Source organism: Acanthochromis polyacanthus, chromosome 3 (assembly GCF_021347895.1).
Source record: "Acanthochromis polyacanthus isolate Apoly-LR-REF ecotype Palm Island chromosome 3, KAUST_Apoly_ChrSc, whole genome shotgun sequence".
NCBI lineage: Eukaryota > Metazoa > Chordata > Actinopteri > Pomacentridae > Acanthochromis > Acanthochromis polyacanthus.
The window spans coordinates 3,534,300-3,549,089 of record NC_067115.1 but is presented as its reverse complement, the minus strand read 5'-3'; the positions used below and the strand labels follow the sequence as shown (position 1 = coordinate 3,549,089).

Below are 14,790 nucleotides of genomic sequence, written 5' to 3'. Positions count from 1 at the left end.
TGTTATCATGTATAATGAAAAAAATGTATAACTACAAATAATATCAATAAGAAAACTTAAGAAAAAGTCTGATTTTGTGGTTGTGATATTTATGGCTACAGTGCTTTAAAAAGTTTACTAATTGCTAGTATAGAATTTTAACAATTTACCCAAAAATATTTGTTAATTTCCTAGTTGTAAAACCTGACGCCAAGCTTAAGAGAAAATAGACAACCAGGAATATATATATATATATATATATATATATATATAGTTATTATTCACAATACAAATAAGTTCACAATCCCCTTGTCTGAACAGAGTCCAATCTTCTCCCCTTGAGCTCGATGAACCAAAGGTTAAAAACAAATGACTGCCTCTAAAATAGGGAGAGTGCAAGTTAGAAGTTGTTTTTTTTTGTGTGTGTGTGTGTGTGTGTGTGTGTGTGTGTGTGTGTGTGTGTGTGTGTGTTTTGTTTGGTGTTTGTAGATATGATAGTTTGAGCTAGGTCGGGTAAAGGAAAGTCTGCAAGTCTACTGCCTGGTCCACACTGCGGAACAGAAGGTGGCGGTAATGCACCAAGAAGCTGGATGCCAATCGCCGTAAAACAAGAAGAAGAAGAAGAAGAAGAAGAAGAAGAAGAAGAAGAAGAAGAAGAAGAAGAAGAAGAAGAAGAAGAAGAAGAAGAAGAAGAACCCTACACACTCCCCCTCCACGACCGAGTGTCACTCCAAAAGAAGTCACACTCGCCGCTGTGGAGGGCACCTATTATTGAAGAGGGAGGGTATAAATACGATCGTCAGGAATGGGATGCCCTGTCGCCTCACCGGAGAACGGAAGACGTCATCGCCATGGTAACACAAAGACGCCTACTGTGCATGGCTGTAGCGCTGTGGCACAGGTTGCAACTAACAAGGATCGCTGCTGCTTCCAGAAGACGAAAGCATCCCACTTGTTTTTCACTCACATGTTTTCCAATCCTATTATCTGGCATTTCAAATACAACAAATGAATAAATGAATTCTGTCAGTTGTGTTCAAATTTTAAGGTGTCAGGGGGTGCACAATTAAATCAAACGTCAGCAGAGAAGAAGATTTGTTTCTTTTGTTTTATCTTTTTACACCACTCTTTTTGTGATGTTCTGTCAGTGTGAAAAAGGCGTGGGAGAAATAAAGGACGCATGTGGAACTCACATCAATATGTTTGTTTCCTCCTCCATTTCGACGTTGCACTTCCTGAAAAAGTTGTCCAGAGTGAGCATCGATGCAGACTCGCTATTTAAGGGCTGAACAGTCCACTCTCCCTCCGCACTACGCGGTTTGGGATGGCCCTTAATATGGAGGACCCTCCGCGGGAACGCGCAAACGGAGGGGTAGTGTGTAGGGATAGTGTGGAGGGGGCGGTTTGGGATTCAGCCGAAATGTCTCACCCCTTCAAAATTTGCGCGAAACAGCGCGATGTGACGTAACGAGGCCTCGCTGTCGATAGTCACGTGATTGTGGGCGTGCTGAAGCAGGGATCAAAACCGTCTTGGAACACTTACGCTTCCACAGAGGGAGGCAGCTGTCAGAAGGTAAGTTCCGAAAAAAATACCCATAGTAGGTCCTGTTGTTCCCAAGTACACTAAAAAACTTCTCCAGCAGTTCCAGTTTGTCTTGCAGTGTTGCTCTTTCAGTGTTTTGGTCGCTAAACCACAACGACTAACGGCTAACGCTAGTGCTGCTGCATGCTAACTACTGGCTGAACTCACCAGTGGACCGCACAGTTTCATAGTTAGTGCAAACAACGATTCATTGAGAAGAAATAGCTGAATTTCTACAGTTTGTTCACCCATGCTGAAGTTCAGTTAAATGATCATATATCATATATTAGTGTGTGTGTGCGCGCACGCTTGTGTGTAGTGGACATAGTCAGAAACATGTGAGCTGTATGTCTTCCCAATGGAATTTGATGGAAATACTGCTTTCATATTTGTGCCAACATGTTTTATTGTGGTCCACACCCTCAAAGTCCTAATTTCACGCATTAACATGACTCCCTTATCACTTTCAGGTTCTGTAGTTTTGCTTTTTTTTTAAACATCAGTATACATGCCCGACACAGCAGACTGAAAGATTTTATTGTGATTGTTCTGAAGGTGACGATGATATGGGTAATTCATGAGTTACATAACAAATGTAAAAATGCTAATGTGGTTTTTACAGTGGTCTGCACCAAACAAACATGCTTCCTTACATCTGTGTCCCTCTGTAGCCATGCTTCAATCTACTGACTAACCATTGTGTGTTTCACTGGCTTAGGCAATGCGCATTGGACTGCCCAGTGCTGAGACGCTGCAAGGTGGATCCTTTAAAGCTTTGATTTTGGTGAGTGCATGCCTCTGACTCAAATCTTTATTTCACGTGGGGATGTTTGTGCATGTTTGTTAAATTCCATGCCTTGTTTTAATGTCATTCGTACCCGTTGTTGCCCTGTTGTGGGTTGGGTTTAATCTTCTCATGTGGTCTCTCCTTCCAGACAATACTGCTGAGTGTGTTTATGTTCCAAGTGCTGAGGACTGTTGGACTGAGGGCGTTCTCCATGGCATCTGAGACGTACACGTCGGGCACACACTGTGCCGCCTTCGTCACCTGTCCAAACGACACAGTTGCTAAAGATTTGGCCAGGTGGTTTATTCAGCAAGACGGTTGTCTTTTTTAGATTATTGTTGTTTATCTTTTTAACATCTCTATACAATAATTGACAAAGTGAAAGTGTGATGTCCTGCTTGATTAGAATTCATTTGAAGTCAAAAGGGTTCAGCATTTTTGACAGTTTTTTTTCAGTTGTGTTTGATTCATTTTGTTCTTCTATCTCATAGGGGTATTGTGGAAAGAAAGCTAGCTGCTTGTGTCAACGTTGTCCCAGCAATTAAATCTATGTAAGTTCTGACATGGCCATTTTTCAGCGTAATGTTATACTGGACTGTGTCGGTTATCTCAGTATTCACAGGTTGTTTTTAGCAGAATTTGAAATGCGCTACTTCGGCTTTACATCTGAAATCATGTTGTTTTCAGATATGAATGGCAGGGGAAGATTGAGGAGGACAATGAAGTGCTTCTGGTGAGTGCTGACCAATTCTTGTAATTGTCCACTGTGAAATTTAATTTGAAATGCAGCTAAATCCTATTTTTACAACGATGGAACAAGTATGATCACTGCTAGTACTATTCCAACTTACTTGTTGTGGCGACAGCTACCTCTGTTACTATTAATGCCATTACATGGATTTTTTCCCCCCATCAGTTGTAGACTATAATGAAACTTTTTTTGCACATTTTTTAAAAATCAAAAACGGAAATCTGTCATTTACAAGGTATTCAGACCCTTTGCTGTTACAGTTCACAGTGTGGTCAAATTCATAATCCTTGAGATGTGAATAGGCTTCACATTTGGCAAACTGATTGGAAATAGAAAGGCACACACCAGTGAGGACAAAAACAAAGCCATGAAGTCCAAGAAACTGTCTGTTTACTTCTGGGATGACGTCTTATCCAAGCATGCACCTGTGCGCCAATATGCAGCTGTTTCTAAAGCTTTGAGTGTTTCAAGAGCACATTGACCTCAATAACTGTGAAATGGAATGAGTTTGGAACCACCAGGACTCTTCATAGTTACAGTTGGCCATCTGGTGAAACCGAGTAATCAAGAAATAAGTCCTTGATCAACAAAAGATTGCAACAGTCTCAATAATAGAGGCTGAGAAATCCTCTGAGTTGGGAAAACCTGCTGGAAAGATGACCGTCTCATCAACACTTCATCACTTGGGTCTTGATGCTAAAGAAGCCAGATGGAAGACACTCCGAGGAAAAAGCATGTCAATCCACTTGATGCTGAAAGGATGAATGCAGCCAAAGGCAGAGGGTCTTTGATGAAAACCTGCTTCATCCACCTGAGACCGAGGAGATTATTTATCTTTCAGCACTACAGCGAACCAAAGCATACAGCTAAGACAATCCTGGAGGTGTTTCAGAACAGATCTCTGACTGTCCATAAGCGGCCCTGCTGAAGCTGGTAGCTCACAGACACTGCCCATCTACTCTGATTAGAGGAGGTTCTTGAAAGGATTGGCTGAACAAAGTGTCCAAAGCATGCACAGCTGTAATGGACACACTTCTACAAAATACTGAATTAAGGATCAAAATACTTTTATAAGTTGAAGATTTGAGGGTTTTGTATTCATAAATTTGCATAAAATGCTTGGGTTTTTTTTGTCATATGTTATTGACTGTGGAAAGATGGGAGAAACAACATTTACATTCATTTAAAATTAATTTATGATGCAGTAAAGTGTGCAGAAAGGGAGGACGTGTGACTGCCTCTAGCAACTGTAGATAATAGTGCAAGTTTAGCAACAGTGTCACTGATTTAAAAAATACTTTTTTATTCTTTACTAAATAACCTAATTTACACACAGTTGCAGTTTTAGACATAAAAGACTTAGGACAACAACTGAACCAACCTTAAACAAATAAGACTATAGAAGGGCTACACTTTTCTAATTCTTGGATTATAACAGATATTAACAAGATGTGTAAATAGAAGTGTGTAAAAAGATGAGAATCTGGCATCCCTCCTCTTTATTTACTCTCTGTTGAATGAGTCAGCCCTGAAGCTCACATTCTCAGCAATGAGTGGTGTTTCAGTAAATGGCTTGTTCACACTGACTGTCCTTAAACTTACAATTGATTGTTAAAAGTGTGTGAAGAGACAGAAATTAATGGCAGTACTGCTCTTTGTGGACTGTAGCTTTCCACAGTGGTACGTTAGTGATGTCAAGGCTCATTAAGTTTGGAAACCTTAAATGCTTTGATTTCAGAAAAGATTGTTAGATGCTACTTATTTTCAAATTCTTATATCTTTTGTCCATTTCACTTGTTAAATTTTATACAGGGTTAGGTTTAGATCGCTGATGACATCATATGTCTGCTGAGATTCAATGAGGTGACAGATTATGTAATGATAGCGTCTTACATCCTTCACTCACACGTCACACTGTTTTGAACTGTGGCCAATGCTAGCTTGCTCATCCATCGTGTGCATCGCTTGGAAAGGTGATTGAGCAGAAGGGGGTCGAGACAGACTTCGAGGATCAGACCTGTCAAAAGTCATGAGCATTAATGTCCTAAAACTCAGAATGTGAATCATCAAGTGTCTGATGAATTCTCTCCTCATCTAGATGATCAAAACGAGAAGTTCCAAGGTGCCTGCTCTTGCCGAATACGTCCGGTAAGTTTCATTTTAATCTTTGGCCAAAATACACCTTACTTCAGCTTAATGGCATTATATTGATCACCTTTCTGCAGTGGATGAGTGTGAGTTGAAGACTCATTTTTACCTGCTCTGTCTGTGCACTCGGTTGACTCGTAACTTCTATTGTCCTCTCCAGTTCTAACCATCCTTATGAGGTGGCTGAAGTCATCAGCCTGCCTATTGACCAGGGCAACCCGCCCTACCTGAAGTGGATAGGAGACATTGTACCTGAGTAAGGGTGGACTGACAGATGAGTGGAAGAATGAACAGATCAATGGATGGATGTAAAATTGCATCTGAAATTACTGTGAAATTTGTTTTAAAACACACACCCAGTGTTTCAACATATTACATATTGTGAACGCTGCCATCCCAATCTGTACCATTGGTAACTGCATAAAAGCTGGGTAGTACAAGGTTCCCCATTGTGTGACTTTATTTTTTTGAAATGAATAAAAAAAACATTTTCTAACACCCTCCTCTTTTTGCTGTGATTTCATACTGTAGTGTTTTTACCTCTAGAGGGCAGCGTTGGTCTGTCGGTTTCAGAGATGAGCACCGCAATCTGCTTTAGTCTTGTTGGAACCTGAAAGTGTTTAAAGTGAACAAACATCATTAAAATTCTTATTTCTTTAGGAAGGACAGTGGTTTGAAAGAAGGCAGAAGAGTGTTTTTCATTGGTTTCAAGTATTTCTTGGTGAACACGTGACAACAGTTACATTCATGTACATATTACAAACTGGAGTATTATGCAGTAGTTCAACTGACATGATTGCATACAACACTAGGTTTTATTTCACTTTGAATTACTTACCAATATCACCTGTAAACATTTATTTAGCCCACTGCCAGCAGATTACACTTGGCTTTGGTACTTCACCAAAGCTCTGACAACATGGCTGACAATACAACATCGTAATACTGAGAAAAAACAAAAAGAACAAGGTGCTCTTGCAAAATAGCTTGACTGTCAGGGGTTTGACCTAAGTCTATAAGCCTTAAATACAGGAAATACAGAATTTACTATACATTACAGCACACTGACAAATTCTTAGCTCAGTGGGTAATGTGGCCATCTCACAACCGGAGGGTTGCGGTTCAACCCCCTGGCCCGTTGAGCTCGTGTCGAGGTGTCCCTGAGCAAGACACCTTACTCCTAATTGCTCCTGGTGGGTCGTGGTTAGCGCCTTGCACGGAAGCTCCCGCCATCAGTGTGTGAATGTGTGTGTGAATGTGATGTATCATGTAAAGCGCTTTGGATAAAAGCACTATATAAATACAACCATTTACCATTTATCTAGTTTCTTTACATTGCCTGGACCATCATGTTGTCTCACTACACCTAAAGTAGAGAGTACTACAAGAAAATATCCCTGCTAAAAAGTAGTGAATTTTCTTCTCTGCCTAAAACAAAATCGGTATTAATGCAGAAAAAGTAACTGTCTATGCTGTCTCAGTATTTAAATATCAGTTCTTCTCATCTAATGTTCCATTTATATGTGTATGTTTGTGTGCATATATGTGTCGTGTGTTTCTATGAATGCATGTGTGTTGTGTATGTGTGAATCTATGCATATGTATCTGTGTGTTATTTCATGTATTTAATGCAACTAGATATATCTAAACTAAATTCTAACTAAATGTATACTCTCCCTAACTTCTCTCAAAATGACAAATGGTAAATGCACTAGCGTAATCTCCTCCTCTCAAAAACCCACAATTTGAGCAGTGAATCAGACCCTTATGCCTTTTAAGACCTGGTCAGATTGAAATGTCCCACCAAGTGATGGTGAAACTGAAGCTTCATGAAGCAATGAACCACTTTGACACATCTGCTTCAAGAATGACACAAGCATTTGACACAACCAGAAGAGTGACATCTGCTGGTCATGTGTCAGAACTGCATCTAAGTGGAAAGAACTGGAAAAGCCTCAGGACTGCTTCTCACACTGCTTTGTACTTGCAATAAATGTTTTAAAACGTTATAAAATGTATGTTTGTGTGCATATATGTGTAGTGTGTGTCTATGAATGAATGTGTGTTGTGCATGTGTGAATCTGTGTGTGTGTATGAGTGAATCTATGCATATGTATCTGTGTGTTATTTAATGTATTTAATGCAACTAGATATATCTAAACTAAATTCCAACTAAATCCTTACTCTCCTTAGCTTCTGTCAAAATGACAAATGCGCTAGTGTAATCTCCTCCTCTCAAAAACCCACAATTTGAGGAGTGAATCAGACCCCTATGCCTTTAAGATTGAAATGTCCCACCCCTTCAAAATTCCCGCGAAACATCGCGATGTGACGTAACAAGGCCTCGCTCTCGGTAGTCACGTGATTGTGGGCTGGAGCCGATCCCAGCTGACTCGGGTGAAGGCAGGGGACACCCTGGACAGGTTGCCAGTCTGTTGCAGGGTAAACTGAACGAGACAACCCAATATGCAGTAATCTATAACAGGCAACAGAGGGCGCCACAGAAAGGCAACATAATTTGTTGGATGCTGTTGTGATGCCAGTAGAGTAGTGGTTAGCACTTTCGCCTTGCAGCAAGAACTTCTCTGGTTCGCGTCCCGGCTTTCCCGAGATCTTTATGCATGGAGTTTGCATGTTCTCCCTGTGCATGCGTGGGTTTTCTCCAGGTACTCCGGCTTCCTCCCACACTCCAAAAATATGCTGAGGGTAATTGGTTACTCTAAATTGCCCGCAGGTGTGAATGTGAGTGTGCTTGTGTGTCTGTATATGTAGCCCTGTGACAGACTGGTGACCTGTCCAGGGTGTCCCCTGCCTTCACCCGAGTCAGCTGGAATAGACTCCAGAACCCCCCATGACCCTAGTGAGGATAAAGCGGTGTATAAAGGATGGATGGATGGATGTTTCTGGCAGTTTTTGTGCACCACATTTTAATGTGCCCTCAGCAAGGGGGCATTTTTTAAAACTATTTTTTTCACTTTGAGATTAAACTGTAGCTTTGCAAAAGAAAGTCTTGCAGCTGAAAAGTTAAACGTTATTGTTTTAGTTTATTTTGACACACAGCATCTTCTGGACTGCTGCCATGAGGTGATGTCCTGTGATATTATATGAAGGATTTGGCAGACTTTTTTTATACACACATTTTTTATTTAGGCTGAATGCAGAATTATTAGATTCAGTATTTCTCCATCAAATCTAATCATTATGTTGACAGCTTTAAAACAGACTTAAGCCTTTAAATATGAACATTGCTGCAGAAGAAGCTAGAAATGCTAATGCACAAATGCTTCACACAAATCTTCAGCCCGCCAGCAGAGAAGATCTCTACAATCACCAGACTTTAAGTGGGCATCAAGGATCAGGGACACCAATTCAATACAGGACCAAATGTGAAATATGACCACCATGTCTGCTGCTGCTCTGGAGTTCAGCTGTTGAATAAAGACCATAAAAGTGCTTCCACTGAACGTTAAGATGTCACAGTGGAGTTGACTTCTGACCTTGTACATATAAATTGCCATCACTTCATCATCATTTTGCATTTTTTCTCGACTTTACTCAGCCTTTGACCTTTGACCTCTGACCTCCAAATTGTAATCAGTTTCTTCCTGGGTCCATACAAGTGGACGTTACCACCAGGTGATAACATTTTCTCTAGGTGTGACTGATAAATCGTATTCCTGAGAGAGGGATCTGCATTGGCATTTCAGTCTGTTTACAGTTAGTCACACCTTCAAGCTTTGTTGTCAGGCAATAGTTCTGTTAATCCAAGCTGCATATTCAGGATTGCAGAGGTCCATGAAAGCAGCTGCTTTCCTACAGACATAGTGAGGATCTCCAAGAAAAGAAATGACACCGTAAATCTTGTCTTTATACACCACTCCTCCCCCAGAGTCTCCCTGGAAGAGAGAGAGATATGCTTAGTTTTTTCCTTATTTACTGAGTTATTAATGTATGTATGAAGATGGTCAAAACTCCAATGCCAACTCACATAACAAATATCCACTCCAGGGCTTTGGCCACAGAACCAGTGTTGGTACATCTTGACTTGATAAACCTTTTGGGCTTTTTCCAGCAAAGTGCGTTTGAGGTCTTCACAGTCAACAACTTGGATGTTTGTACAGTGGAGAGTTGGTGACCTACCAGGTTCTAAAGAAGGCGACATGAAAAATAGTTTTAAAATATTTCCACAAACTACATTGGAAGCAGTTAGAAGAGCTTTTAATAGCAACAGTACATGAATGTTTGTATGTTTGGCTATTAAGTAAAGAACAAAGCAGTTTTGGTAACAAAGAAAATACATATATTTTTTCAATATTTATTAATTATTTATGAAAATAGAACAAAAAATTTAAAATCATCTCACTCCTTCTGTCATTCGGGCCTCCACAGGTGGCAGCATGGCCTGCAATCTCAACTCTGCAAAATCACACCAAGAAGAGCAATGAGAGCAGAAGGATCATATTATATTAAGCATTCCCTAAAATTAACTGCAAACATTCAGGAAAGGCCCAACTATCAGCCAAAGGATCTTAGATGTTTTCTTTCATCCAAAACAAACCACAGGAATGTAGAATGTTCTATTTTACAGCAGTGCTCAAGTTGTCAGTATCTATTATAATACAGCTTCAAACCACTTTTCTGCAGAAAAACACACAACTCACATTCCAGGTTGATCTCCACAGTCAGGAAGAGCTACAGGCTGAATGTTAGAGTTTCCAGGTAGCTGCAGCAGCATGAGGTCATGTTGTCTGTGGTTGTTGTTGTTGTCTTTGTCGGTGTAGATCACAGGATTTGCAGTGATTTGTACTTCTTGAGCAGCACCATCTAACAGGACACCAAAATCTGCAAATATGGTCCTACAAAGATAAACATGAGACAGTAAACACATACAGCTTAATCCCTGCAGGTCAGTGCAATTCAGATTTTCCTCTCAACATATTTTACCTCATCAAGAACATTAAAACATAAACACCAGATATAATGTAGGTTCAGCTGCTACAGAATTCTCGGTAATACTGTCATTTTCTTACCTTCCTGGCTCCACACAGTGAGCTGCAGTCAGAATCCACCGTTCACTGATCAGAGATCCTCCACACAAGCTGGAAGATCTGTTAACAGCAACTCCTCTGAGTCTGACGTGGTACGGACGCTCACATTCATGACCTCCGATGATTCTCTTCTGCAGATCCACCATCGTGCTCACTGCAACACCTGAAAGAGGACCAGGTGACTGTGAGAAAGAACAGTGGCTGTTTGTCTTCAGTGGAATATTCCTAATCTAGTCTCAGTAAAACAGAAAAAAGGAGTTTGTATTTAGACTTGATTAAACTCCGTTGAGGACAGCTGCAGATACCACAACTGTGCAGTCGTTAAACTACTTTCTAGTCCGTCTGGACACAGGGTTGGGGATAGCCTTTAGGTCTCCATACATACACAGTCAGTCGGTATCCACACAATGAACCTGAACAAGCATGTGTAGACTCTCGAAGACTTCCATAGGTCATGCAAATTCTTGTGGAAGCTATTATACTGGCCATAGGAGAATTATAATTAGTAATAATTTACAACTTATGGAAACAGAGTCACGACTCTCCTGAGAAAGTCATTATAAAGGTCATTTTATGTTTGAGATAAAAGTTAACCAGCATTTCTGTTGTAAATGTAGGTTTTGATCTGAAGCTCAGCATCAGACATCCACATCAGCTAAATGAGTGTCATCACATGAACAAATGTGATGAAGAAGTTCAAGAACGGGGTGGGAAGAGCAAACCTTCGTAAGTGCTCCAGACTTTTCATTTACATTTTTGGGAGAGAAAAAAGTACCTACTGCAGAACTGATACTGTTGACAGGAGCTGAAACAACTATGTAGATCTCAATGCGGTTGGTAAACTCAGAGGACAACTAGTGCCACTTTTCTGCCCTTTCAATGCATTCATGTCTTAGTGCTCATAGAACTGCAGTTGAATCCAGTAACTGCTATTTGTCATTTTTTATACACATGGAGCTAAGATCACAGTTGAAATTGTTGGATCCTAAAACAACTTCTTCACTATTACAAAGTTACTGGAGAAACCACATCCAGTCCAAGCTGACCAGTAACAGTCCTTGCAGTTTCCATGTGGTGTCTCTATAGCATCTGTAGTTATAAGCTGGTTCTGACATGTCCCTTTAAAGCGCTTCTCCAGCTGATAAGTTCCATGTGAGATTTTCCTGTAAACACATTTACTGACTACATTCAGTCTTAATCTCCAAAATATATACCTGGTACATGTATTTCTTTCCTCATAAAACATCTGCTTTCGTCATTGTTCATACATGTTTTCTAACTGGCAGCTTTCTACATTGCATAATCTGCTTGCTCAAAGACATGCATGTGCACCTGTTGAATAAAATACTGCACAGATCTACTGTTGGAGTATTCCACAGAGCCTCTTAAAGGTTTGATGCAGCTAAGTGTGTTACATCATTTTATAACCTCACCCTACAGGTCAATTAACAGCAACCACAGTAAGAAATAGGAATTAAATCTCAATATATATTTATATATACGTATATTTAGATATAGACATATAAAATAGGTGAATACTCACAGATACACAGACATAAAAGAAGCAGCGTCGGGCACGTCATTGCTGTGGTTCTCTCTGTAATGGCAGAACTTTCTGTTAACAAATGACCCCTGCAAAGCCACCAGTCACATCCTGAGTCCTTATCAAACCCTATTGGCTGCAACACTCTACACATTTATGCAAAGTCATGGTCACTTATCAGCAGCTTTGTCCTTTGTGAAGCGACAGCAGAGAAATAAGTAAGATGAACTATGATCTGTGTAATTGTTGTTTTGCATTGTGAGCCCACTGCGCTGAATTACTTTTTACACTTTTTACTGTATGTCACTCAGAGGATTTTTGACTTTTATTCAGAACTATGAGGTGAAATGACCCACCTAATGTTGGCTAATGTGAACATTCAGAGACAATGCAGGAAGCAGTGTGTGCTTGTGTGGCTAGCTGAGTAATAACAGAGGAGAGGTCAGAGTGGTCCATCTCCATACTATTTATTTTTGCTTAAATTACTGATAAACATGTATATGCATACATGTTATTATCTTAAGGCCATTATGCAAGGCAAATATCCCATGCAATATTTGTCATACGCATGAGACTGGACAGTGCATGAAGTAACATAATGCATAATAATGCACTCATAAATAAAGGAAGAAATCTAACCCAACAGCAGCATATTAAACTGTTCAAATTGCTAAAAGTTTAGTTTATGATATTCTGAACACTGTAAATTCTGTAAATGTGTGAAGATAATCTAACTGCTATTTTACAGACAGTAAAATGAAGATATTCTGATAACTGTGATGGAGCTCAGAACACAAAGGATGGCTGCAATGTTACAAATACTATGACTGTGAGGGACTGCTCAAATATCTGAAGTAAAGTATGCAGTGTGACTTGCAGTCAGATTGTGACTGATCCTCTCTACAAACTCAGAGAAGATTCTCCTGCAAACATCTGTAGGCAACAAACTGAACTTCAGCTGGTGAGTCTCAATAATCTGTTAGTTTGAGACAGAGACTTAAGAGACTTAAAGAATGTATGCGCTTTTCCATTGTGTTGAAAGTGATGCAGAAATGCTACGAGATCCAGCTCACTGAATCAAACAGTGCTGGCAAAAAAAACAAACAAAAGCAACCCCTGAATCTTTTCTACTCTACTTTTCTGCCTTGATACACACTGACAGACTGGTACTTAAGTCAGCAGCATGCAGGCCTTCATAACCTGCAGAGTTTGAATCTGTTGATTCAAACTGCTTAGTTCAATTCAAAGATTTAGTATGTTCAGCAGAGCTACAGCAAGTGAACGCACAACGTCAATGTCTAATGCTCTGTGCTGTTTTCACATACTTCATTTACAGGTTATTACAAATATAACTGCACCAGCTCAGCACTGAGTTATCAGATGATTATTTTGCTGTCTTTTAATGCATATTTAAGAAGGAAGGAATCTGTAACACAGCTGAGGTTAACAGCAGTCGAGTTATTCAGCAGCTCACTGGTTGAGGATTTGTTTGTACAGTGCCTTGTGAAAGTATTCGGCCCCCTTGAAATTTTCAACCTTTCGCCACATTTCAGGCTTCAAACATAAAGATATAAAATTGTAATGTTTTGTCAAGAATCAACAACAAGTGGGACACAATCGTGAAGTGGAATGAAATTTATTGGGTATTTTAAACTTTTTTAACAAATAAAAACCTGAAAAGTGGGGCGTGCAATATTATTCGGCTAACCTTGCCAGCAAGTTGATTTCTCGCGATATTTGTGAGTTCACAAATCTCTCAAGAAACCATCTTGCTCCGCTCCTGCCTTCACTTTTCGTACAGCACCAAATTGGTTCGGGCCAATCACACAGCAGTATTCGTGTGTGGGGCGGGATATCCGGGTGTGACGACGACATATAGGAGGGGAAACACTGCGATCCTGTAGATGCTGCTATTAAGTCAGTTTTACTTTGACCACACCATAGCACCTGCGCGCAACCCGATGACGATATTAAAGTTTGCCGCGATTGGCTAAAAACAAACCTGTCAGAGGCGGGACATACTGTTGCATTGTCCAATCCGTGCCACTTTCCTCCGAACGGATTTACATGGAGCGGTCCCAGATTGATATTGTGGAGTACTATCAAGTACTACACAATTATTAATCTGGCTATTGCCAGGTTATTATTCAGCCCCCTTGCATTAATACTTTGTAGCGCCACCTTTTGCTGCAATTACAGCTGCAAGTCGCTTGGGGTATGTCATATCTGTTTTGCACATCAAGAGACTGAAATTCTTGCCCATTCTTCCTTGCAAAACAGCTCGAGCTCAGTGAGGTTGGATGGAGAGCGTTTGTGAACAGCAGTCTTCAGCTCTGCCCACAGATTCTCCATTGGATTCAGGTCTGGACTTTGACTTGGCCATTCTAACACCTGGATATGTTTATTTGTGAACCATTCCATTGTAGATTTGGCTTTATGTTTTGGATCATTGTCCTGTTGGAAGATAAATCTCCGTCCCAGTCTCAGGTCTTTTGCAGACTCCAACAGGTTTTCTTCCAGAATGCTCCTGTATTTGGCTCCATTCATCTTCCCATCAATTTTAACCATCTTCCCTGTCCCTGCTGAAGAAAAGCAGGCCCAAACCATGAGGCTGCCACCACCATGTTTGACAGTGGGGATGGTGTGTTCAGGGTGATGAGCTGTGTTGCTTTTACGCCAAACATATCGTTTTGAATTGTGGCCAAAAAGTTCCATTTTGGTTTCATCTGACCAGAGCACCTTCTTCCACATGTTTGGTGTGTCTCCCAGGTGGCTTGTGGCAAACTTCAAACCAGACTTTTTATGGATATCTTTGAGAAATGGCTTTCTTCTTGCCACTCTTCCATAAAGGCCAGATTTGTGCAGTGTACGACTGATTGTTGTCCTATGGACAGACTCTCCCACCTCAGCTGTAGATCTCTGCAGTTCATCCAGAGTGATCATGGGCCTCTT

The 14,790-nt window shown here is 40.5% G+C and overlaps 2 protein-coding genes across 2 annotated transcripts; one reads left to right on the top strand and one right to left on the bottom strand.

Moving 5' to 3' along the window:
• The first annotated feature begins 1,017 nt into the window (after positions 1-1,017).
• Positions 1,018-5,745, top strand: LOC110962115 (protein CutA homolog). The gene is made up of 7 exons (XM_051945755.1): positions 1,018-1,552; positions 2,280-2,345; positions 2,497-2,645; positions 2,840-2,899; positions 3,036-3,081; positions 5,198-5,247; positions 5,408-5,745. The coding sequence occupies exons 2-7, from the start codon at positions 2,283-2,285 to the stop codon at positions 5,505-5,507; spliced, it is 468 nt and encodes a 155-aa protein (XP_051801715.1). The 5' UTR covers positions 1,018-1,552; positions 2,280-2,282; the 3' UTR covers positions 5,508-5,745.
• Positions 5,746-9,904: 4,159 nt separating this feature from the next.
• On the bottom strand, positions 9,905-10,941 carry LOC127533277 (kallikrein-8-like). The gene is made up of 3 exons (XM_051945900.1): positions 10,890-10,941; positions 10,278-10,458; positions 9,905-10,103 (listed from the first exon to the last, which is right to left on the bottom strand). The coding sequence occupies exons 1-3, from the start codon at positions 10,939-10,941 to the stop codon at positions 9,905-9,907; spliced, it is 432 nt and encodes a 143-aa protein (XP_051801860.1).
• Positions 10,942-14,790: the final 3,849 nt, after the last annotated feature.